Source organism: Xyrauchen texanus, chromosome 45 (genome assembly GCF_025860055.1).
Source record: "Xyrauchen texanus isolate HMW12.3.18 chromosome 45, RBS_HiC_50CHRs, whole genome shotgun sequence".
Lineage (NCBI taxonomy): Eukaryota > Metazoa > Chordata > Actinopteri > Cypriniformes > Catostomidae > Xyrauchen > Xyrauchen texanus.
The window spans coordinates 20805114-20831574 of NC_068320.1; the positions used below are offsets into that span (position 1 = coordinate 20805114).

The window sequence follows — 26461 nt, forward strand, 5'->3', positions numbered from 1 at the left end:
ACCACACAAACCCACACACATACGCACACGCACGCACACACCCACACACACTCTTTAAAAGCCATTTAAGACAACTCTAAAGCAGCATGGTTACATCCCTCTTTGAATGTGGCAGCATATACTGTGAATTTTAATTCAGCGTGACATGACACCATGACAGCTGTGACTAGAGATGTGAGGTGCGATAAATGAAAGAAAAGAAAAAGAGACGAGAGAGAGAGGAGGGGGAGGAGTGGAGCTCTGGCAATACATTGCACTTCTGCTGATTGATTCAGTAATAGACCTGGAGAATACTCTGCCTAATGATTGTGTGTGTGTGTGTGTGTGTGTGTGTGTGCACATCATTGCTTTTCAGAGCGCACTGTACTCCAGGGATCTATAATCATGCTGAAAGGCAACACTGTATTAAAAAAAAAAAAAAAAACACTAGCTTCCACCCATCTCTCCTTGCCCTTTAATGCTATGTCTGTCTCTCCATTTTTACACCGTATTTGGCTTTTTCTCACTAATAAAAAAAAGAGGACACAAGACTACGGAAGTTGTCAATACTGAACAGTCATTCCGTTTACATGCAGTTATAATCGAGCTACAACGGGTTTTTGCATAGTCAAGCTACAATCATCATCTGCCCAAAGTAGCATGAACACATGCGTAATCGAATATTTTAAGGACGGCTGTCAGCTGAGGACATTTTAAATACATGATGTGCATCACCTCTGTCTATCGGAGCACACACAAATGTTGAGGCAGATTATGGTCAAATTAATGTGTTTACATACTAGATGTAGCCAAGCTACAGTCGCATTAGTCTAACTACGCAAGAATAGGTCCAACTAAAGCGTTTACATGACATTTTATTGTTTTAGTCTGAAATAGGGTTGCTCCAATACCAACATTTTGGCTTCAGTATGATACCCGCTCTGGTACCTTGGTACTGGTACTCGATACTTCGGCAACAAATAAATGGCCTCAGATTACTGATGAAATGACACAGATATCACACGTTTCGCTAAGTACAACAGTAAATTAGACCAGCGTCTACGCATGAAACGTTAACATCTGTTTTGTCATTACAAATGCATGAATTGAATAAGAGCAATAAGGCATGTCAAATCATAATAGCAGATATACTCAATCATAATCAATCGATCATGTTAACAGCATTGGGACAGATTAGATGGTTATTGTCAGTCACTTCTGAGTAGGACGCTTATGAATATTGCACAAAAACACATGTCAGCTTATGCATTTAATAACAGACACTCCACTCCCTCACATCAACAAGGACACAAGACACAAACTATCTCACACACATGCACGCACGCACACGTCTACAGGCATTGTGATGACTCACAGAACACTCTTTCCCTTGAGAAAGAGAGAGAAAGAGAGAGAGAGAGAGAGCGCAATCATTTCTTGCTGTTCTTCAAGGCTTAGTATTATTATCCCTGTCAGAAACCAACAGCCAGCGTTAATCTGTTTGTGTACTGTCACTGAGGTCACTGATGTTTCACGGACTTCCTGTTGCATGGATGCCTGATTGCCACATATTCCTCTAATAATCTAAATGAACAAATACATTTCAAAAGTCTGAAACCCACTAGTGAAAATGTTTCTGTTTTGCATTGTTTTTAATTTAATACACATAATAGATTTTTTTATTTGGATTTTTCAATCAAAATCCTAAAAAAACCTTAAATAACAATAAAATATGTTTAATTAAATTGATATAATAATTAAATGTAAATAATACATTTTACATCAACAAAAAATAATACTACACTGTAAAAAAATCTGTAAAATGTATGGTAGATTACTGGCAGCTGTGGTTGCCAAACCTTTACAGCAAAGAATACGGAGACCATGATTCAGGCTTTAAGGGGTGTCATTTTGATGCCTGTATATTTTATGGATCATTACCATTTATATTATTAAATTATATAAACTGTAAAAATCTGATTGTCACTTTATAAGGTATTGTTAATCACTTTAGTAATTGCAGAAAGGCACATGATGACAATAACGGCCCTTCAAGGAGCAATGACCAATAAACATGTAGAGACAGTGCTCGGTGTCACACACAAACACTAAACACCATCAGGGTAACACATGTGAAATTAAAATAATGCAATAAACATTAACTAAACTACATAAAACATAGCACGGAACACCCCAAAGTACATAACTGATATTAAAAATAAGAAGAAACAACTATTCCCATCAAATATAATAAATGTGATTGGTCATACAGGAAATTCTGGGAATGCCCGATTATTGGTCTTTCCATAATTTTTACAATAATTTACTGTGAAAAGTACAGGTACTCCCTTGTTAAACATAATATTCATTTTTACCATTAATTATACATTAAAATTATTATTTTTACATCATTCTACCATAGAATTACATTAATTGTCTTGTTAGATCTTTTAAATAATTAACCGTAACTAACCGTTAAACAATTAACTTTTTATTACTGTAGCATTTTTACAGGCTTTTACCATTCAAATTACAGAATTTTTTCCCCCGTCAAATGATCCATATTTAATTAGCTTTCTTAATAATAGGTAAAACATTATTTTTGACTGGTTTAAAAGTTGTATTGGTTTTTTATTATTATTTTGAATAATAATTTTTTATCAAATTACAATCCAAAAAACTTTCTATTTATTTCCAAATTCATTTTACATAAAGACAAGTTAATGCTATTGACATTATCAATATTAAATGACTATTTCTTAATAATTAGTACTAATGGGTTTTTGGCATTGGATGTTTTATTTCATGTTCAATTGCAATCGGTGTGACAGCAAATCTGTGAGGTATTTGCTGTGCCTGAGGTCATGAGGCAAGACATAGAAAAACTCGTTCATGCATTCATCACCAGCAAGGTGGACTACTGCAATGGACTCCTCACCGGCCTTCCCAAAAAGACTGTACGACAGCTGCAGTTCATTCAGCTGACCCGAACATAAAAAAAATGGAGCATATCACCCCAGTCCTCCGGTCTATACACTGGCTTCCAGTCACATTTAGAATTGATTTTAAGGTACTTTTTCTAGTTTAAAAACCACTCAATGGCTCACTGTATGACCTAAATACATTACAGATATGCTTGTTGAATAAAAACCTACCAGACCTCTCAGATCATTACGATCAAGTCAATTAGAAATACCAGCGTTCAGCTATTATGCCACCTGCAGTTGGAACCAGCTTCCAGAAAAGGTCAGATTTGCTCCAACAGTAGCCACACACAAGTACAGACTGTAAACATATCTGTTTAGCTGTGTATTTATTGAGTACTGTGCTGTGCTCACAGATTGGACTGTATCATTTTTCTGTATTATTCCCTTTTTAAAAATTAATTGCATTTTATTTTTTATTTTTTATTCTCATTTAATGTTCTTAATTGGTTTTAAAATGGATTTTCTATGTATCATATTTTCTTTATCATTTTTATGTTAAAGAGGCCCTATTATGCTTTTGGGGATTTTACCTTTCCTTTAGTGTGTAATAAAGCTGTTTGTGCATGTAAAAGGTCTGCAAAGTTACACAAAGTCCACACCAAAGGGAGTTTCTCTCCCACAGACAACACCGCTCCTGAACCGCCTGGTTTGCAGACCATTTATGCATTTGGCAGACATTTTTATGCATTTGGCAGACGCTTTTGTCCAAAGCGACTTACAGAGCCCTTATTACAGGGACAATCCCCTGGAGCAACCTGGAGTTAAGTGCCTTACTCAAGGACACAATGGTGGTGTCTGTGGGGCTCAAACCAGCATCCTTCTGATTAAGACCAGCCATTACTTCCGTGAATTAGCTATGTCACTATGTAGCACATTTGCATAATGCCCACCTAAGGGGTTCCTTTAAGCTGTAACTCAGTTATGGTAAGGGGCGTTACATTTCTGACACACGCTCTAAGCGGTTGACTAATCACAACAGACTGGGCCAGCTGACCAGTCAGAGCAGACTGGGCTTTTTGGAAAGGGGGGCTTTAAAGAGACAGGAGCTAAAACAGAATGTTTCAGACAGAGGGTGAAAAGGAGGTGCTGCAGCAATGTACAGTATGAGAAAAAGAATGTAAATATATTCTAGTAGACCCCCAAAATAAAATTATGAACCTGAAAATAAGCATAAATATGGGCTCTTTAAGCCCTTTGAATTACCATTATGTATGAAATATGCTATATGAATAAACATGCCTTGCCTTGAGACTAACACATCAGAATAGATGCTGTTATTACTGTCTGCCATCAAAGCAAGTTTGCAAGTTCTTCCAAATACATGTTTTCAATGTTTATTGTGCACGCCTCCTGCTTTTTTATGTGGCAACCCCGTAAAATCACCCCTCTGTGATGCTTTCTGTAACTCTTGTCATGTGGAGGGAAATGCAACGCTTGATGCTGGCATCAGCCTCCAGAACCAAATGAAAACTTGTTTAAATGTTAATCGTATATTGTTTTTGGTAATATTGTGTTGTTCATATGTCGTGTTTTAGTGGCCTCCGCTGCCACTGCTGGGGGAAAAAACATGAATCTGCTTCGTGTGATGTCTCTGTTGTTCATCTGTTCTCTTCATAAATAAATAAATGTTTAATCTGCTATATGCTCATCCTGTAATGATTAAAAATTTAAATGTGAACGAAAATAAAAGCTATTAAATGTCTTATTATCATTAAAATATGAAAATTAAAATAACGGGTAATAATAGATTATGACGGAATCTGTCTGTCAGAAAGTCTAACCCAAGCTCTGTATGTAACTTGTTTTTTTTTTGCATAGCTGAATTTCAAACATTACAAGTAAACACGCAACTAAGGTGGACAGATAACATGGAAAAGTTCTTGAAAAGGAAAAATATTGACGATGGTTAGCCTATGTGGGATAGTGGTGTGTTGGGAAACACAAGCATAATGCATTATTGCAATGGGAAAGAGACACACCATTTTTCATTATAATAGTTCAGGATGCACACATAATTATATATTACTATTATTCTTTTTTCCCTCTATTTCCTTTGATCAGTTTGATCAGGTAGATTGCCTCAGGAGAAAGATAGGAGTGTGGGAGTGTGTGCGTGAATGTTTAAGGGGTCTAATGTTTGCACAGAGCACTCAAGGATAATTCTAGTTGCAGTCCTGTATCTCTTTCAATAATGAGAACCCATGGGCCAGTTAAGGGTTCCCTCTATGGCAAGCCCTTTGTTATTCACAGTGAAGACCCACTGGACACAGAGATGATTTTAAGTAGCTGGGACTGCAATTGAAGCAAATGAGGTTCAGAGACAGAGAATGAACGAGAGTTTGGGTGCAGTCGGGTAGCGAATTTCCTGTTTGCCTCGCCTGATTGACTCTCTTTGAATGCCAATTACTGCCACATAACTCGATAGAGCTGAGCTGTAATTGGAAGATTGCTGTGTGTATTCTCAGTTGGAGATATGTTTGACAATCTCAGCACAATTAGTTTGGTACCAGTCAAACAGGAAGTTATCCTTTAAATGATTTAAGAAGCATAAACAAATATACTGCGACAATGTGCTCATGCAACATACTACATCTGTTTCTTGAATGGCATCTAGACAAGGTCAGACTGTGTGTCTGCATAAGTTTGCATGTTTTGATGAGCCAAGCAAATTTTCAGATATAGTCATGTAGTTATATAGTCTATAACCAGTCAATGTCTGGCTGGAGACTGCCAATATTTAACCCCATCCTAATGCTTTCAATGAGTATGCATGCTATGTGATTCGATTACATGTGATGAATGTGTATTGGCCACTAATGGTTCGTCTCAGTCTTGTGTTGAAGATTGAAAGCATATGGCTATTTGGCTGGCCCCGCCCACAGTGGGATTCTCTATAAACATTCCAATGAAGATGTAATCTCTCAGCCCACTACATGCCACTTCTCTTAACCAATCAGAGATATGAACATTTGCCTTTTTAAACCTAAATCAAAGCAGTGTTTAAAGATGATCCTTAAAGCTGGATTCATGTCACATTTGCAGAGAGATTTGTGAGGGAATTTTAGATTATTTTGTAATGATAATATAATAATGCATTTGAAGTGGTGATAAAACATTTTCATGAAAAATTAGATGTGAAAATTATGATCTGCTCAAGAAAAAAATGCAATTTTATGTTGTTTTATGTGATCAAACAACATGGTTATATGTGACGTATCATTGTGTCGTGCATGCTGATGTGCAAAAATATCAACACAATAACGTTCAGTGTCCCTAAAAGCAATGGCAGCTGGCAATTATTTGCACTAAATAATAACCTGGCAGGTTAAATGCACAATAAACACACAAAGAGACCCACAAACGTGCACTAACTTACAAAATGAGTGGCTTATGGCAGATCACCAGGAAATCATAGAGAATGCACACTCCAAAAACTGTGATGCCAGTCTCTTTTACCAGCATGGCACAGGTGCCCAAAAACAGACTGAGAGCCAGTGAAGAGACAGACACTGTTGAAGGGAAAGCGTCAGCAATTCTGCTCACTGACACACTCCTGAAAGAAAAAAGGACATGAAAGTTACTAAACTTGCTCTGCCACTAACTAAACTTTTCCACTGAGACTAAGGAATAATTTGGAAAGGTTTTATGCCTGTATACAAGACTCAAGTAGAGGTTCAAATATTTGCTCTAACAATGATTCAATTATGATTCTTACCAAATTGCTGTCTTTAGCATATTTTTGAAAATAATTATGAATTGTATGAAACTGAATCATGACCAAATATCATGGCACGTCACAAAATGTTCGATTTGATTTAATTTGATTTGTTGAAATTATTTAAGAACGATTTGTAATTATTTTAATAAAATATGCTGAAAACAGCCATTTAGTAGAGAATAACAATCAAATGCATCATAAAATTAGACATTTTTCCACGATTTGGTCTGATTTGTTTACAGATTATTTTGGTACAATTCATAATTATTTAAATAAATAGGCTCAGAGATAAACATTTAGTAGAGAATCGGAATCAAATGCATCATGAATCTGAAACTCTGGGCCTGGGTAGCTCAGCGAGTATTGACGCTGACTACAACCCTGGAGTCGTGAGTTCAAATCCAGGGCATGCTGAGGGACTCCAGCCAGGTCTCCTAAGCAGCCAAATTGGCAAGGTTGCTAGGGAGGGTAGAGTCACATGGGGCAACCTCCTAGTGGTCGTGATTAGTGGTTCTTGCTCTCAATGGGGTGTGTGGTAAATTGTGCATGGATCGCGGAGAATAGCATGAGCCTCCACATGCTGTGAGTCTCCGCGGTGTCATGCACAAAGTGCCACGTAATAAGATGCACGGATTGACGGACTCAGAAGCGGAGGCAACTGAGACTTGTCCTCCGCCACCCGGATTGAGACGAGTAACCGCACCACCACGAGGACCTACTAAGTAGTGGGAATTGGGCATTCCTAATTGGAGAGAAAACAAATAATTCTTTTTTTTTAAATAGCGAAGACAACCACTTTGTAAAGAATTGTAATCAAATGCAATCATGAAATCTGAAACTTTGCCATGATTCGGTCTAATTTGTTTAGATTATTTTGATATAATTCATAATTATTACAGAAAAACATGATGAAGACATCCAATTATTAATAATGTTTTTTTTATCAAATGCATAATAAAATCTGTAATTTGGCCAGTGGGATTTATTTTTGTACGCTTTATGATTACTATATTATATATGCTGAAGACAACAACTAATTAAGAATCGTATTCAAAAACTGAAATTTGGCCATGATTCAGTCTGATTCATAATTATTTAATAACATATGCTGAAGAGAACCATTTATTAGAGAATCGCAATCAAATGCATCATTACGTTTTAAATGTAGTTGATTGTTTCAATTATTTTTGTAGGATTCATATTTAATTTCAAAGATATGCTGAGGGTATTAACCACTTAGTAAAGAATCATAATCAAATGCATCATGACAATTCATTCTTATTATTTTGGCATGAATTATTATTATTTTCAAAAACATACTAAAGCCACAAATGTAAAGTAACTGGAGGGATAATTTACTCTCTAGAGACATATAGACAAAAACAACCCACCAGGTTTTACAATTACAGGCTCCAGAACTGTATTTCAGATTAGAAAGGATACGTAATATATTGTATTATAACATTTCATAATAGATGTATTAATGTGTTGTGCAAACATTGCTGTTACCTAATATAGGAGAGAAAGGCCAAGAGGAACAGCATGCTGGTTAACACATCTGCTCTGCCAACAATCCCAGACACCTGTAACACACACACAGTTTCACACATTTGCAATCATGCCATTAATGCGACGAAACAGTTCAACGCCATCATACAAACCTCCAATAACCCATAAAAAATTTTATGGATGCAAATGAATGTGAATTTTGACTGAGACTAACATACAGCCTAACATCTCCTTTTGTGTTCCATGAGGAAATAACTACAAGTCTTGAGGGTTTGGAACAACATGAGTAAATGATGACAGAATTTTCATTTTTAGTTGAACGATCCCTTAAGTAAGAAAAGGGTGGTCATCCACGATGTGTACGTGTGTAAACAGTGAAGGTTTAATCAGAGACATTTAATGAAATGTCTTTATAAGAAACAGCAAATGAGGCTAACAAAATGAAATGAGGTGAGTGAAAGAGCGGGAAGGAGAAAAAGGAAATGAGATAGAAAAAGAGAGAGATACATTTTCCTGGTACCGTCCTCAGTGTCATGTCATCTTCCCATCCCCCTAAAATCATACATCATCCTTAAGGTCTTCCTCTCCTCTCCTTCCAAAAATCCTTCCAAATTCCACATCTGGAGGGGTTTTGAAGCCCATCCCCCTCGAGGCAGAATTCCACAGATTTATACTCACACTTCCAGAAGACACACCCCAGAGCAAGAGGCCATACACACACACACACTGCTTGTAAGGGACAGGGAGTGAGCATGTGTTTTTGCACTATTCCGAGATTAAATGTAAACATATAAAAAGCTCTCTGGTCCATAATGCAATTTACCATCTGTGTGGTATTTTAATCTGGTGGCTTTGTTTATGGGATGAAAACAGATGAAGTAGTAGAGTTATCAGCAAATATATCACCAAACTATCAGAATTGCTGTGATAAAGACAAATAAAATAAAAGACATAAAAATGTTCATTAAAATCATGCATTAAGAGTATTTACAATCCGCAAGCACAAAGGAAAAAAAAACACCTGAATATGCATAATGCAATAATCCAGAGATCCAGTAATTCTTTTTTAAATCGCTTTAGAAAAATGTATGGCCTTAATGAATACATTTAAAGGGATAGTGCACCCAAAAATACAAATTCTGTCATCATTTACTCACCCTTATAGTGTTCCAAACCTATGTCACTTTCTTTCTCCTGTGGAGCACAAAAAGAATATATGTTAGCCTCAGTCACCATTCACTCCCATTGCATCTTTGTTCCATACAATGAAAGTGAATGGTGACTGAAAATAATATACTATATAGCTAACATCTCCTATTGTGTTCCACTGAAGAAAAAAAACATGTCACTAAAATGCATTTTAGACTAAATGCATTTTGTCCCTTCTACACATTTGCCACTGTTCAATCAGAGAAATAGGCAATTACCTGCACTTATACATGACAATCTTGGTTGGCATATCGCGGTGGCGTTTTGTGCTCCGTTCTGCATAACGTGGCGGCTAATTTTTTCTTATCGCGGCCCATTCGTCACATTTCGCGGCCGACCCACCGATCCGCTCTGTTCTCCTGCTGGCCAGTCCATTCCTCATCAGCACCAAAGTGCGTATGCCAGATTGCCAGTCCAGCCCTGCATACAACTCACCATGGGCCCCACAACATTATAGCGACCACAAGGAGGTTACCCCATGTGACTCTACCCTCGCTAGAAATTTTGCCAATTTGGTTGCTTTGGAGACCTGGCTGGAAACACTCAGCATCTCCTGGATTCGAACTCACGGCTCCAGGGGTGGTAGTCAGAGTCTTTACTCACTTAGCTACCCAGGCCCCCACTTCGGGGCCCCTTTAAAGGGGTGTGTATTTAAGTATGACTCACATCTCAACCAACCATACCCTCATAAAATCAGTGATTGAATATGCACACACACACAGCACAAGGTAATTGTATATCAAGCTTGCAATCTGAAACACTCCACTTTGTAAAAAGACCCACAGCTATCCCTCATTTCAGCCAATTACCTAATTCTACAGGAATTCCATAAGAACAGCTGCAGCAGATCCCTGCCCTGCCAACACTTCTACACATACACATTTACTTTTGCAATCCAAATAGGAACATACCGTAGACTTATTTTGTTTTGTATAAAACTGAATATAATTATTAGACTAACTCTAACTTAAACCATACACCTAAATGTTTTTTATAATAATAATAATAGACAGTATTTGCTTTATTTATGAATCAAGTTTCCAAGTGCAGATGTCCCTGAATGTCTTCAGACACAGCAGCTGTGTCTCGTTTGGAAGGATGCATCCACCGGAGGTCGCGTCCTTTGAAGGCTGCAGTATACAGAATGTCCTCCTTTAAACAAGTCTCGTTTAAATGAGACAACCTTCGTAGGATGAACGGAAACGGAAAGGAACGTGGTTGCTATGACAGCACGCCACTCTTTAACAAACGCAAGCACTTTAGTCCCTTTTGAAGCCCCATTTTGAGTGGTTGCCCCTTGGGCGGCGTTTAAGGACAGTCTCACAAACCGTTACAAATTTACTTTTGTGCCTAAGGCAATTAGTTTATGTAACAAACATAATTGACTATTTTGATTTTAACTTATTTATTTGTAGTTATTTATTATACATTTAAAAAATTATTATTTTTTTTTATTATTTTTAAAATATACTTTATGTATTTTGATTTTTTGTTGTACGTGTATTCATTGTTGTCTGTATACGTGAAGCACCAGGACAGTCTGAATGAATTGGTGTAGTGGTCTAAAGCACATAACTGGTAATCTGGTAATCAGAAGGTTGTAGGTTTGATCCCCACAGTCACCACCATTGTGTCTTTGAGTAAGGCACTTAACTCCAGGTTGCTCCGGGGGGATTGTCCCTGTAATAAGTGCACTGTAAGTCACTTTAGATAAAAGCATCTGCCAAATGCATAAATGTAAAGAGAAAAGGAAATAGATTTATTAATATAGGATAAGTCAGAGTTTATCGTTTTTGGTCAAAGGGGATGCGACTTAAATTTAGAAAGAAATTTGTCACTGCTTCCAGGGAAAAACTTCCCTATGTAAAAAACCTGGGTGTTATATTCGACTCTGAGCTCAGGTTTGATCGACAAATAAATGCTGTGGTTAAAAATAGTTTTTTCCATCTTAGAACTATGGCAAGGTTGAAGCCCATCCTTTCTTTTGATGATTTGGAGAAGGTTGTGCATGCCTTTGTGTCCTCTCGATTGGACTATTGTAATGCTTTGTATCTGGGTGTGAGTCAGGCCTCTCTCTCTCGATTCAGCTGCTAGGCTTTTAACTGGAACCAGGAAAAGAGACCATATCACCCCAGTTTTGATTTCACTACACTGGTTACCGATCCAATACAGAATCAAGTACAAAGTGTTGATGTATGTGTTTAAGGCTCTTCATGGTCTTGCACCTGAGTACATCTCTGCCTTAATAAGTTTGAATCAACCTTCAAGGTCTCTCCGCTCTAGTGATCAGCTGTGTCTGTCAGTTCCTCGATCTTGCCTAAAAACTAAACGTGATAGAGCTTTTGCAGTGGCAGCCCCTAGACTTTGGAATGAGCTTCCATTGGTCATAAAATCATCTCCGTCTCTATTCTCTTTCCAGGGTCCCTTAAAAACGTATTTATTTTCCCTAGCTTTTAATTAATTGCATTATAATTTGTACTAGGTAGATTTTATCTTATTCTTGTTTTATAGGTTTTAAATGTTTTTTGCATTCTTAAGCTGTATTAATGTGATTTTATTTATTTTTTATTACTCCATGTACAGCACTTTGGTACCCAGTGTGGTTTTTGAAAGTGCTTTATAAATAAAATTGAGTTGAGTTGAGTTGAGTTGAATATAATACTTTATTTTAATTAAATATTAATATAATTATACATATTATATACTCTGCACCCATCTACTGAGGTACTTCAACTTGGGAATTAACATTCCTTGCATTTGAACATCATATTTACGGGCAAATTGCCATAATTTTTTTTATTTTTTATATCAGTTGTACTGCTAAATAATTCAAATACATTTTAACCACCAATTCTTCAATTCGTCTGCATTTGGAAGTCCAAACAAAGAGGTTTGCTTTCGCAGTGAAGAAAACAGTGTCTTCTCGACATGGCGACAACACTAATCCAACTCATCCTGGCCTCGGCTATAACTACGTTTGTTGAAGGGGGGGCCAAAATAGCTCTTAGGCTGGGCATTATGCAAATGTGTTACATAGTGATGTAGATACATTATGGAAGAAATGGCTGGACTACAATCAAGCCGTTTCTTGTAGTTCTTGAGCAGTGTTGTCTGTGGGAGAGTAACTCCCTTTTGCGTGGACTTTGTGCTTTGTAACCTTGCAGACCGTTTACATGCACAAACAGTTATATTACACACTGAAGGAAAGGTAAAATCCCAAAAAGCATAATAGGATCTCTTTAACATCTAAATCTGTAAGCAAACACATTGCTGTCTAAGCTCAAATTCACATATAGACAGGACAAAATGATTTGGCAAACTGTAAGCTATGTTTCAATTTGAAGACACAATGACATCATCAGCTGTGGGCAGCGATGGGGGCTGGTGGGTGGCTGTGTGGGTGCTGGTGGGTGGCTGTGTAGGAGGAAGTCAGGCAGATGGTCAGCAGGTTGCAGGCAGACCTCAGTGCAGTCTCAAGGGAAAGACAGAATGCCAGCGAATAAAGTTCTTTCATCCTCCATCAGGATCCTGCTGACATCCAAAAAGTGATGCTCCTCTTCACTAACAACTAGCCACTTGGCTGCCTGCTGTCCTAGCTATGAGAAGAAACCTTTGCATGCAAGCTAAGCTCGTCCTTCAGATGTTAAACTGAGGTCTTGACTCTCTGTGGTCATTAAAAATCCCTGGACACTTCTCGAAAAAAGAGTAGAGGTGTAACCCCGGTGTGCTGGACAAATTCCTATTGGTCCTCATCAATCATGCCCTCCTAATAATCCCCTTCCATTAATTGGCTCTACTGTATAACTCTACTCTCTCCTCTCCATAAACAGCTGGTGTGTGGTGAGCATACTGCCGCACTATGGCTGCCACAGTTATTCCAACACACAGCAAAGACATTTTTATTTATATATCCTATAGTTTGAACGTATACTAATACTCCAGTCCCATGGCCTAGCAGTTACCACAAATTCTCTGACCCACCAAGCCATGGTGCTCATGCGGGCAATGCAAGTTTAATCTGGCTTGCAACATTTCTTACAACACAAAAACATGTAAAGTTTGAAAATTATGCTAATGTATAAGAATCACGGCTTAGCAGTTACCAAATATTCTCTGTCACACCAAAGCAAACACAGCAAAGACATTTCCATTTATGTATAGTTTGAAAATGATGCTAATGTGTCAGACCCATGGCCTAGTGATTAGCACAAATTCTATGAAACACAGAGCCATGGTTTCAAGAGGGCAATGGAAGTCTGAATCTGGTTTGCAACATTTCTTGCAATCCATGGCCAAGTAGTTACCACAAATTCTCTGACACACCAAGCCGTGGTGTACATGTGGGCAATGCAAGTTTGAATCTGGCTTGCAACACAACAACAAAGATATTTTCATTTATGTATAGATTGAAAATATGCTAGTACTCCAGAGTCCAGACCCATGGCCTAACGATTACTACAAATTCTCTGACAGCCAAGCCATGGTGCTCAGGTGGGCAATGCAAGTTCAAATCTGGCTCACAACAGTTCTTGCAACACACAGCAAAGACATTTTAATTTATGTAGTTTGAAAATATGCTAGTGGTAAATATCCAGTGGTTACCATTTTCTGACACAACGAGCCGAGGGGTTCATGCGGGCACTGCAAGATCGAATCTGGCTCACAGCATTTCTTACACAACACAGACAATTGTATTAATGTATAGTTTGATAATGATGCTGAAGTTTCTGATCCATATCCTAACTGGTTAGGACAGATTAACTAACACCCCAAATTGTGGTGCTCATGTGGGCAATTCAAGTTCAAATCCAGCTTGCATCATTTTCCAATCCTGTTACCCATGTTCTCCCACCGTTTCCACCCCTATCTCCCAAGATCTGTAAAAGTAAAAAAATAAATCTAAGACAACAGAAATGTATTATGCCAATCTGCATACACCCATGCTTGCAGAACAACAAGCAGTACCTCTTGATGAGATTAATTATCTTTCTGGCCACCACCTCCAGCAGCTGTGTGTGCAGTGTGAATGTGTGTGTGTGTGTGTTTCATTAATGCTGCAGCGATGCAGGGCAGCTGTTGATGTATGGTGTTGTAAACAGAGCTCATGATCAGAATCTGGCTCTGTGGCATGTACTTACTCCTACGCTCTACTGAAAACAAACTTTGCAGCTCTGTGGGTGACTGCTGCTAACAGACATAACCTTGAACACACAGTCCACATCTCCTATAAAACGCCCTCAAATTGTGAACTATGGGCTGACTCAACAAGAGCTCTTCAAAAATGTTGCTAAACACAGACATCCTGAAAAACAAAAGCTATACTCATTTGGTTTCTGAAAATATATTAATCGAATAATTATTATCATTTACTCATCCTCATATTGTTCCAAAACAGGATGATTTTCTTTTGTGGAACATAAAAGTGAATAAATCACACTTTGAGTCTTTTGATCTTTTAAATTAAAGGGGTCATATAATGCCATTTTTGTACAAGTTAATATGAATCTTTAGGGTCTAAATGAAAACTTTGTAATATACTTTTATTAAAAATTCTCATTAGTATTTTAAGAAAACACTAATTTTACCTGCTCAAAAACAGCTCTGTTTTCAGCACGCCGTTTCAGAGCATATGACTTTAAATGATAATGAGCTTTGGTCACCCCGCCCCTCCCTCCGTTCTGGAGTTATTCTCCGTATAACTGTTTTTTTGACATTACTTCTTAATCAGTAACATACAAGTAAACCAGGTGAAACTTAATGTTACCATGTTAACTGTAACACCTGCGTACACAGTTTTTAATAACACAATAAACGCGTTGTTCATTATAAACGTTGGATTATGAATTATATTGAGAACGTCGTAACGTTATGGAAAACATGCCGTAATGTACCCTGAGTGTAAACATTAGCCACATTCATTGTGAAGCGTGCAAACGATTTGCAAAGGTTAATAAAACGTTACACTTACTTCTTCTGGAGGTGCAGAGGGAATATAAATAGTTGGTACCGAATCTTTTTTCAGCAGCAGCTTCTTAGCAAAACCAGCTTTATGCTGACCCTCGTTTATAAAGCAGTCTGATGAAAATGATTCAGCGAAACATGAACGCATTGACGTTGCTCGTGGGGAATATTCCCATCGTAAACAAAACTCAGCCACTGCGCCTTCAGCGTTCAGATTTAGGAACATCGAAATGACTGCTGTGTTCGTTATTACACCGAAGAACAGAACACCACAATCGCTTAGGCGCCATTCTGCTCCAGTGTATCAACAGTGATGACGGACTATGATTGACAGCTCGCTCACGAGCGAGGGCGGTCTGTGTTGAAACACTGCTGTCAATCAACAATCCTGAGAGCGTCCGACCGTGTGACGCCACACGGTCGAACGGCTCGATTTGAGGCAGGGAAAATATATAAGGAGATTAAAACAAAAACACTGGATGGATTTTTATCATAATAGGATGGTTGTGTACAGGCACAGCCAACACACATTTCAGTACAATCAACTTGAAAAAGTGCATGTACCATTATATGACCCCTTTAATAGGTTTATCCAGCTGGCAAAACCAATCTGAATGATTAAACATCACTAATTCTCTCATGAACTTGCAAAAAATGAATGTACATTTTTGTCCATTCCTCACACAAAGCTATCATATGACTTCAGATACTTGAAATGCACAGCTGAAGACATTTGGACCACTTTTATGTTGCTTTTGTGTCCTTTTTGAAACTTTAAAGCTCCAGTCACCATTAAGTGTAATTGCATGGAAAAGAGCAGCCAGTTAATTTTCTTTTTTTAAATTGACATATGTATAAACTCACTGCTTCAGTGTGAATGGGGTGGACAGAGAAGAGGAGGGCGGTGAGGAAGGAGAGGTTGCTGTCCTCGAACACACACTGTTCGCAGGTGTGCATGAGCAGTGCCGTCACCATGCAGTGTAGACACACGTTCACCAGGTGGAAGTAAAACGGAGTCATGCCGCCCAGCAAAATGTTTAACCTGAAGCGAGATCAAAAGAGGAAGGGAAAAAGTGGAATTAAGACATTGAAAAATGCTCTGTAACATGAGCTTAACACTGTATCCTAACCAGGAGTGTAAATAACAAGGATAAAAGCTACTATAGCTCTTCCATTGAAAAGTGAAGGTGTGTTCACACAGCGATTTGCAGCTACAAAGCGAATGGAGGTCATTCATTTTTAATAAGAGTTAGCGATTTCCAGCAACTTGAGCAGCAGTGACCGTTGCCACAACAAGGTGGGTAACAAAGTTGGAGCGGCATTGCAAGCTCTTTCATCATTTGCTCATCTGCAAGATATGAATTATAGATATCTATAATAAAATTTTCACTAGTTGCATATTCTTAAAATAAGCAATGGAATTACTACGAATGAAAATACACACTTTTGATATCAGTAATTAGGTTTAAACTAGTATAACTGTTAATTCTTGATAAACTGAATTTTAACTGTTTTTTGATATCGGCAATTGCAATTTCATTAGTAGAATTTCACAATGATCTCTCAATGAATCATCATTCACTCCTGTTTAAAACACAATTACAAATATCTGTTATACATTTCTTACTAGTTGAAATTCCAAATACACATATCAGCTATGTACTTCTTACTAGTAAAAACAATAATTTTTGATATAACTAAATACATTTTCACAAGGATGCATTAAATAGTTTGAAAATAATTGAAAAATGACAGTAAATGCTTTTATAATGTTACAATTTACTGTTTCTTTTAAAATAAATGGTGTAATCCTCAAACTTTCTGTTCATATAAGAATCCTATACTATGCATCTGTTTGGCATATACTGTTAATTAAAGCTGCTAGTTGAGGACATGTGAGACTTTTCCTAAAATTAAAGATTCTAATGTACTTGTATTTTTGTTGTTGTGCATCTGGGTTGTCCACTTCTCTCTCTGTCCTGGTTAGATCAAGTTTTTTTTATTATTTCAAAACAGAAGTGCATGGAATAGACTTCTTGGTCAAAACTGAAAATTCTGAAAAAATAAAATAAAATGTATGTTCTTAAAAAAATAATAGCCAAATCTACAGTATATTTCCCTTAGTTTTAATAAATGGGCATTTGCTGTAAGCCACACTAAACCTCGGCCTCAGCATTGTGCGTGTGTGCATGTCAAGACTGCAGAACAGACATTCTTGAAGAAGAATACCAATCCAAACAGCTCAGCATTTATTTGTGCATTAAATTACACTTATGTACTTGTGGATGTCATTCGGAGCAAAGAAAACCATATATTTGTGCATTCTTCTGGTGTGTGGATTTGTAAATTGGATCGGTTGCGTGCGAGTGTGGATCGGTTGCCTGTGTTTCTCTTTCTAACATTCGTTTGGTATCTCACTATGGGAAATGCCTCGGGTGTGGACAATCCTGGAAGCACTAATAACACCCAGTCTGTCAGTTGACAGACCAATCACAGAGGGAGGGAGGGAATCCCACCTCCCCATATAAACCACTGTCATTGGTGCCTACTTCAATCTCGTTCTCTTACCCGTAAAAGATCTTTGGAAGCTATCCTATAGCAGAACTCGTAAGAAGTGGTCGCTTAGCAGTTCTTCAAGTGAGCCGTTCAGGTACGTCGCAGAACGCAGCTGTTCTTTTTGCGAGTATATTCACTATCAAACTGTTTCACTGTTCACTGTTTTCTGCTGTATTATATTTTTTTCTCCGGGTGGCATGAATCAGCATGTCGAGGCAGGTTTGCGTTTTTTTCTGCGACGTTTCAAGCTGTCATAGCTTCTATCTCTAAAGCAAGAGCATTAACATAGAATCAAGTGGCATGTTGTGGTGAACTGCTTCTGTATTCTTGAGTTTGGGTTCTGTCATGGGAACTGCGAGCTCACCAAGCGGCAGAGCAAAGGAGAAGGATCCCTCCCATTCGTGCGCTTGTGGATCTAGTGGAGCCGAACAGTTTGGAAAGGAGGGTGTGGCTTCAAATAATGACGATCCCTATTTTTCTTTGCCACCAGCGGAGAAAGACAACCCACCCCAGCTACAAGGAGCTCTCCATCGACTGGCCATCACAGCAGACTGGCCAGGGTAAAGAGAGGGATCTGTACGATGGCAAACTGCTGCCATCTCACGCTGACCCGGTAAAGCACTTTATTCCAGTTGTCCAGCATGCATCGCGTTTTCAGCTTTTTTCAACTGTTAAAGTTTACTCTACACTGGATGTGCATGTAATGATGGATCTGGAGTTGTCCAGCCCCCCTCCAGTCAAAGCGTCACTGGCGAATCACATTCACCCTTATCGTTTTTTCGTCTGCTCCCGCTTCACTGCCAGGATGGACAGAGAGATTGTTGGCCTCCATTTACCAAAAGATCTACCGATCTTTAGCCCTAGCTGTAAATGCTCTTAATGCCACCTCGCTCCTCACAGTATATCAGACCGAGTTGATGTAGGAGATGGGCCGACAAATTGATGCATTATTGTGGATCTTAACTTACCTCCGTCAAGAGGGGCTGTCCAGAGCTACGGCAGCAGCATGGGTCTTGCAGTTGTGGGCGAACAGGCTATTTGGCTTGGTCTGTCTGGCCTGTCTGTGAAGGAGAAGACAGATTTCCTCAATGTCTATGTGGATCCGAAACCCCTTTTCGGGGCAACGGTGTCCACAATGCGGCAGCAGTATTCATGAGTAATTCCTCATCGGTTATTCTTCTCCACTGGATCTGCTCTTCACACTACCATGACGCAAACAAACCTACGAACACACATTCCTCGTGAATCTGCATTCCACACTACCGCAATGTACACAAGCCTATGAACACACTCTCCATCTCCACACTGCAGTCAGTGCAGGGTATCCATCATGCCTTGCCAGCTCTGCTGTATTTAATATTTAATAAAGTCTGTTACTTTGCCTCCACACTTGGATCTTTGGTCTCATCTCTGACATTCACCCTCAGGTGGTGAGCCAGCTGTGGGAGAGATACAGGTGAGCAGCCTTAGATCTCTTACATCACACAAAAACCCTCATTGTCATCTGTTCTTCTCTCTGGCGAGAGACGGTGATCTTATGGTTGTGGATGCTCTAGCGCATCCTTGGCCAAATGCACTTCGTTACGCATTTCCTACACTAAGTCTGATCATTCCAACTCTAAAAAGATTAAGAGAATATGGTCACTTAGTCATACTGATCGCCCCGAACTGGCCAGGGAAACTGTGGCTGGCAGAGATAATTCAACTTTTGCACACCCAGCCTTGGCTGCGCAGGGATCTCCTGTTGCACTCAAATTCAGCCTCTCACAGGCCAGGCCCAAAGAGCTACTCGGCCCGAGTCAGCTCTTGGGCCTGGCCTGTGAGAGGCTAAATTTGAGTGCCACGGGTTTACCCCCCAGTGTGATTGAAATGATTCAGAGCACAAGAGCTGCCAGTTGAAAGTATAAAATTAAAGCTCCTTTCGCTAAAGGCAGCTTAATTATTGGCCTTAACAACTTCATGCTTTGTCAGTTCATCACTCTTGTATGCGCTCTGCAGTAAATTTATCGAGAATGTCTCTTAAAACGAATCCAGCCTTTGTGCCTAAGGTGAGCAACTCTGCATTCAGCTGTAAGCCAGTGGATTTGCTAACTTTTCACCCGTCACCTTAATCCTCGCCAGAGGATTCAGTGTTTGTGTCCAGTTCATACTCTACGTTTGTACATGGAAAGAAAGAATCCATTGAGGAAGAGTAATCAGCTTTTTGTTTCTTGGGCTGATTCTTATAAGGGCAGACCCATATCAAGACAGCACCCATCTCATCGGCAGTAGAGGCTATTAAGTTATAATTGTCTGGGGCTGTGAGCTCATTCTACCAGAGGCATGGCTACTTCATGGGCACTGTTTAAAGGCATTTCAGTCCAGGACATTTGTGCAGCTGCGAGTTGGGCATTACTTCACACTTTTGTCAGATTTTATAGACTGGATGTCACAGAGCCATCATTGGCTCATTCAGTCCTTGGTATGGGTAGTCAATCTGTCGATGTGTAAAAAAAAAATCCAATAAAATAAACACACAAATTAACAAAAACACAGTGAAGCACAAGTGTGTTCTTTTTATCTTTCTTTGCAAATTGATTGGGTGGGTGTACATTGGCCACTACAAGCCAGTTAATGGTCTACTTCGGACAGCATATCTGCAATACAGGAGTTGGCTATATCCCATAGGGAGATATCAAACGAATGTTAGAAGGAGGACTTTAGGTTACTCATTTAACCCTGGTTCTTTGATAATGGGAGTGAGGTATCTCACCACACTTACCTCCTTGCAGATGTATGGAGAAGAGATATGCGGAGAATGAAGTAGGCACCTATGACAGTGGTTTATATAGGGAGATGGGACGCCCTCATCACTGCTGTGATTGGTCTGTCAACTGACAGACTGGGTGTTATTGGTGCTTCCAGGATTGGTGCCCAAGGCATTACCCATAGCTAGATACCTCACTCCTGTTATCAGAGAACCGGGGTTACGTGAGGAACCTAAAGATTCCCTTGTTCATCTGTCGATCTGTTGCGTGAATGTGTTCTGGCCACTCATGAAGGTCAACATTGTGCAACCACAGATACATTTATGTGTGGAACCCACAAAGCTTTCGTAGGTTATTTAGTGGAGAAAAGATAGAAATACTCTTTATTCCCCTAATCGATGTAGCCAGTTTGAATGGGAATGCCATTCCCCACTAAATTAAATCAGGAAACTCTGTTGCCCCATGTTCCCCCCCATTTCCAGCCCTGTGAACAACAGGGCATTTCGATGGCTGATTGCTTTCTATTTCTGAAGCGTAATGCTGAGCAGCTCTGCCCACAGAATCTTATTTGTCCAAAATCCCACTCAACATAGCTCTATATTTAACATCTAATAAGTTCTGATTGGCCACATCTGTTACATTGTATTTTTGCTTTCAGTGTCGCTGACATTTCATGCCTGAATTGGACAAGGTATAAAAGATGCTATAACCAGTAATTACTTTTCTAAATTAATGCTGTTTAACGATTCAACGTTTGGAAATTATGGCAGAACAAAAGCTTACAACCTATGATGTACAGTAAATACATTTCAAAAGAAAGGTTATTGACCTTGTGTTTTGCTCCACAAGGAGCCCTTAGGGAAAAAAAGAGAGCGAAAGAAAGATGAGCAAGTGAGCAAGAGAGAGATGTGTGCACGGAATAATTAGCCTTTGGCAATGCAACTTTAATGAGGTTCCATGGTCACCTTGACTTGCTAGAGAGATTACATTAAAATTTAGCAAGAGCACTACATGAAAAACTGTCGACTCATCTCACTCTAGACTTTAAAATTTTTTGACGAACTATGGGATATTATTTCACCACACCCCAATAACCTATCAAATTATCAAGGAAAATATATATATATTATACTGATAATACATTAAAGAAGCTTATAATTGGGGGAATAAAAGTAACTCTCACCCTTAGGATGCTACCAATTTGAGTCAATGAAGTTTGAATTGCTATGTGGTAACTTACTACTGTAGGGTGTTTTGAGTGGTTGCTTACAGGCCCAAATCATCTCCAAGCCGTGGTGATATTCTATGATATTCTGGCCCCAGAAATGGCTGAAGTCTCTCAATGCACAGTAAATCTAGGGCGTTTTTATACATTTAATTGTCCACCTGGCAAAAATTGTAAATCTGAATGCTTAGTAAAGTATTAGCACACTTTACTAAAACAAGCACCAAGAGATTATTTTTAGAGGGACCTCTGAGAGTGCCTCATTTTTTATTCTGAAACAAATTTGTAAGGCTAGATGTCAAGTCTTGTACTTGAAGACCTACTTAGAAAGCAAAACTTTGTTATGCAAGCATAAAAAGCTGTCCATGAAGGTTGTGGTTCAAATCATTCAACATGAGTCACTGACTACACCTGCCACTTAATATTTAGCTCTGAGTTTGACGTTCAGCACTCAGGATACGAGTGAGCAAGTGAGCAAGAGACAGGATGCTATGAGAGCCAAAATGATGACAGTTAATGGCATGATGGAGGGAAAACAATAATGACAGTGAAACAGTTTTTACATCTGCTGGCAATAATAAGCCCATGTTTGTTTATAGCACATTGATTAGTGTGTAATGGAGACTCTACTCTACAGGAGAGCACGGAAATGTCTTCAAGGCTCATCACAGCCGAAAATAAAACAGCCAGCCATATGAATGTAGAGCATTTAGTTCCACCAAGCTGCATTATTAGGACATATGGCAATTAAAGAGCCATGGAAAACACAAGGCCATCTCTAACTCTAACTAATTGCAAATCTCACAGTGTCGGGCAGCCACTCAAAGTTAAGAAATACATTAAAGAGATAGTTCACCCAAAATTTTACATTCTGACATTATTTACCCTCATGCTCTTCCAAACCTATATGCTGTTATTTATCTATGGAACGCAATTTTTGAAGAATCTTTACATTGCTCTTGCCATAAAAGGACAGTTCGTAGAGTAGTAAAAAAAAGGACAAAAAAAGTCAAGTGTTCTAAAGCCATATAATAAGTTAGGGCTGCACGATTATGACAAAACTCATTATTGTAGATTATTTCCCTTGATATTGTAATTACAATTATTCCTATTACATTCAAATACTTATTTTGTGGGATATTTGTTTTTTTTATTCAAGCTACAAAAACTGAGAATTGTGTTCTTGAAAGAATATTTGCATGGAAAGCAGAAGAGTTATTACAGTTTTGAATAAATCATAGACAAGTGAGCAATGCAACAATTCTGGAATACTAGGTTGTCTTTACTGGTATGCTGATAAACTATTTTAAACACTTCTGATTTGTCATTGCACTTGGACAACAAAATATATTGCAAATATAACATATTGACACAATGGAAATGCGTCACTTCACGATTAGTTAATTGCAGCAGTTGTCATTGTAATCTTGATTATTTTTCAATTAATTGTGCAGCCCAACAATATGTTTAGTGTTTTAAGTCATTATTGATGGAAAATATTGCCCTCCTGCCAATCTTTCATTTAACTTGTATTTGCATGCAGAAATTAAAAAAGGTGTGTTTTTCATCATTGCCTTCAATGTAACATTTTTTAATCTGAAAGTGCTTGGACACAAGCTTCATCAGAGATCTGCACATATACACATGCTGTACAGCGCTTTGCACATGGGTTAAGCACAAGGAAGTGTAATTGAGCTTCTCTCATGAACGCCAAGGAGGCTGCAGATGTCAAGATTTATAAATAGTGCAAAAAGGATTGCTATTTTGGTCTGTTTCTCACCCAAAACCGATCGTATCGCTTCAGAAGACATGGATTAAACCACTGGAGTTGTATGGATGCTGCATTTATGTCCTTTGTGGTGCTTGAACTTCATATGAGTTTGAGACAGCATAAAGCCCAAAGTATTCTTCAGTTTTGATGAGAACACTTAGACTCATTTTACTTTTAGGTTGAACTATTCCTTTAAATTTGGAGTCAGTTCTACCAGTTAATGTCAAACTCTCTGTGCATGTCTTAGAAAGACAGCTGAAGTTTTTCAAGAGCCTCAAGAGTGTCAAGTTGGCATCAAAGAGCAGATAAAAGACATGCCGAGATACAAGAGCAGCCCTGCCTGCAAGCTCACAGCACTCTTGCTCTCTCTCTCTCTCTCTCTCTCTCTCTCACACACACACACACACACACACACACACACACACACACACAAATATGGGCTCAAGGGTATTCTTTTTATCTGTCTCCTCACTCATACAGCCATGGTCTACACTAACATGGTGAGGCACGAGCAGCATCCAAACAGCACATGAATGAAATGAGACATAGGGGTTTTAAGTTGTTTAGATCCCAAGTTGTATACATAGTTTTTTGTACTACTAGCCCCTTACTGTGAGTATTTATGCATTTAAAACCCTAGCATCCACCTAGCAGTGCCCATGGCAGCGAGTTCTGCAAGGGCAAGCACCATGCATACATTTTTTTGTATATTTTTTTTTATGTGCTGGAGATCTATGCTGTGATTTATTGAGAATGTGAGACCAGGAAATGTGTGGTTGATCTTAAAATTAAAAATAAAATATAAGGAGAAAATTATAGGCTGTTAATTGCTTGGCTATAAATACACAAAGCATCCTTTGTGACAATACGGAACAAAGTCCTCCTCCACGTGGATGTTGCACAGTAGCAGAGCTGTCATATCACCCATATGAACAATGACGTCATAGATGAGAGAGGAACGCCTGCGCACTGAAGTTTATCCCAGACTGTCTGTAACTCCTACACGCATCCTGGTCTGTTTAATAGCACAACTCACAAATGTTTTTTGTAATGACAGCCACGGTAGTGTAGCCTACTTTATGTGAGGGTGAACTTTAAGTTGTCTAACTTCAAGTTCTCTCTGAAAAACTGCGCAACAAGTGTTTGTGACGCTGTTTGTATGTAACAATTGCGCAATAACATAGACTGGAAGTTACCGCGGTAAAGATAGTTTGCGGTTTGAAATTCAAACTTGAATTGCCTATAAACCCACTATGTGCTGTCGTTGACATGGATATAATGTCACATGATATTCTTCATGATTTGTGACTTCAGATGACATCATCCACCGAGCTGCAATCGGTCTTTTTGAGACTACTGTGACCTGTGAAGATGGTCAGTTTTTAGAATTATAAGCTGATTTCCTATTTTTACGCAAGGCAATGGGGGCAGAGCAAAGACGCAATCAAATGCGACTAAATTTGATAGAGCTTGATTTCTGAACTTTCACTATCTAAAACAAGAAGCCTACATTTGCATGAACCCAGACTGCGTGTTTTCTGGGAATGTGAAAAGTGAAGAGCGCTTTTTTTATCACCGTCCCGACTCATGGACTTAAAAAAGGGTTGACAGGAAAAAAAACTGCTGTGAAAAAAATCCCCAAATCAGACTGATCGAGATGACAGTAGTTTCAGTCTTCTAGGTGTTCAACATTTGGAGCTATTTGCATAAGAACATGAAGAGTCTTTACATTTAAACGACCGATTGCAGCTCGGAGGATGATGTCATCTGAATGCACAAATCATTAAAGATATCATGCGACATTACTTACATGCCTACGACAGCGCATAGCGGGTTTATAGCCAATCAAGTCTGAATTTCAAACTGCAAAAAAATCTTTACCGCGGTGTGAAAGTTGTTGTCGTTTTTAAACATCTTAAAGGTTCACAAAGGATGTTTACAATATTTTTTTAAGTGTTGTTCGCTGTACACATGCGTCAGACGGACGTTTGAACGCTGCGTCGCGGCTCACGCCATTAGCGTTGCGTTATCAAAACGGCGTATAAAGTTAAAAATAGTTCAACTTTTAAAAACGCGTCTACAAAACGTGCGTTTCGCGAGCTATTCCATTCCGTTGCGCTTCATTTAGCTGTTTTGGAACACATGAACGTATCTTATGTGAACGCCCCCTTAAGAAACTCTTTATAGTTCTTTCTTTTTTTATAAAATCATAAACTTTAAGCAATTATAACGTTTTTATGCTTAGCGCCCTTATGAAATAAGATATGAGAGATATAGAGAGATATTTAACTGTCAAAACTTTTAAAGAAACATATAGGCCTATATATATAAATCAAAAGTCTCACTCTTAATCCAAACTCGCAGCACTGCACATAGTTCAGATCAGAGTTTACGCTCTCCAGACAGATGAAGGACTTACTTGAAAGTGAGGATGCAGAGTGGCCGGTAGGATTTGTGGCTGGTGTTATCAGCCATCCTTTTGCCCCAAAAGTCATTGGTGAAGATGCTCCAGAGGGTGGACCCGGGTCTGACATCTGGATTGTTAGTGATGGCCCATATATCATCATGCACAAACTCTCCCCAGAGAGCGTTACTGTAGCAAAGCGCGCACACCGCAACCAGAACGGCGTACCGGAGCAACCGGACTCCAGCTCCTGACAGCCGCCGCTGCAGCGCAGGAGGAGCGGCTTTGGTCCCTCGGCTGTTCGCTGTCATGTCGGTCCGAGCCTCGCATACTGTTGGAGGCAGTGAAAGATAGGAGACGCGTCCTGTGTCATTGCCCGTGTGTGGCACTGAAGC

At 38.9% G+C, this 26461-nt stretch overlaps 1 protein-coding gene across 3 annotated transcripts in view; it reads right to left on the bottom strand.

Moving 5' to 3' along the window:
• LOC127637569 (protein O-mannosyl-transferase TMTC1-like) overlaps positions 1–26461 on the bottom strand; it is a 50164-nt gene extending 23703 nt beyond the window's left edge. The window contains exons 1-4 of one of the 3 annotated variants that reach the window (XM_052118685.1): positions 26082–26461; positions 16228–16405; positions 8194–8267; positions 6343–6519 (exon numbers count right to left, since the gene is read on the bottom strand). In XM_052118685.1, coding sequence (XP_051974645.1) covers positions 6343–6519; positions 8194–8267; positions 16228–16405; positions 26082–26377 — 725 coding nt within the window. In that variant the 5' untranslated portion in view covers positions 26378–26461. Of the gene's footprint in view, positions 1–6342; positions 6520–8193; positions 8268–16227; positions 16406–18887; positions 18982–26081 lie in introns of those variants that run through there. The other 2 variants (XM_052118686.1, XM_052118688.1) reach the window with 2 other exon arrangements.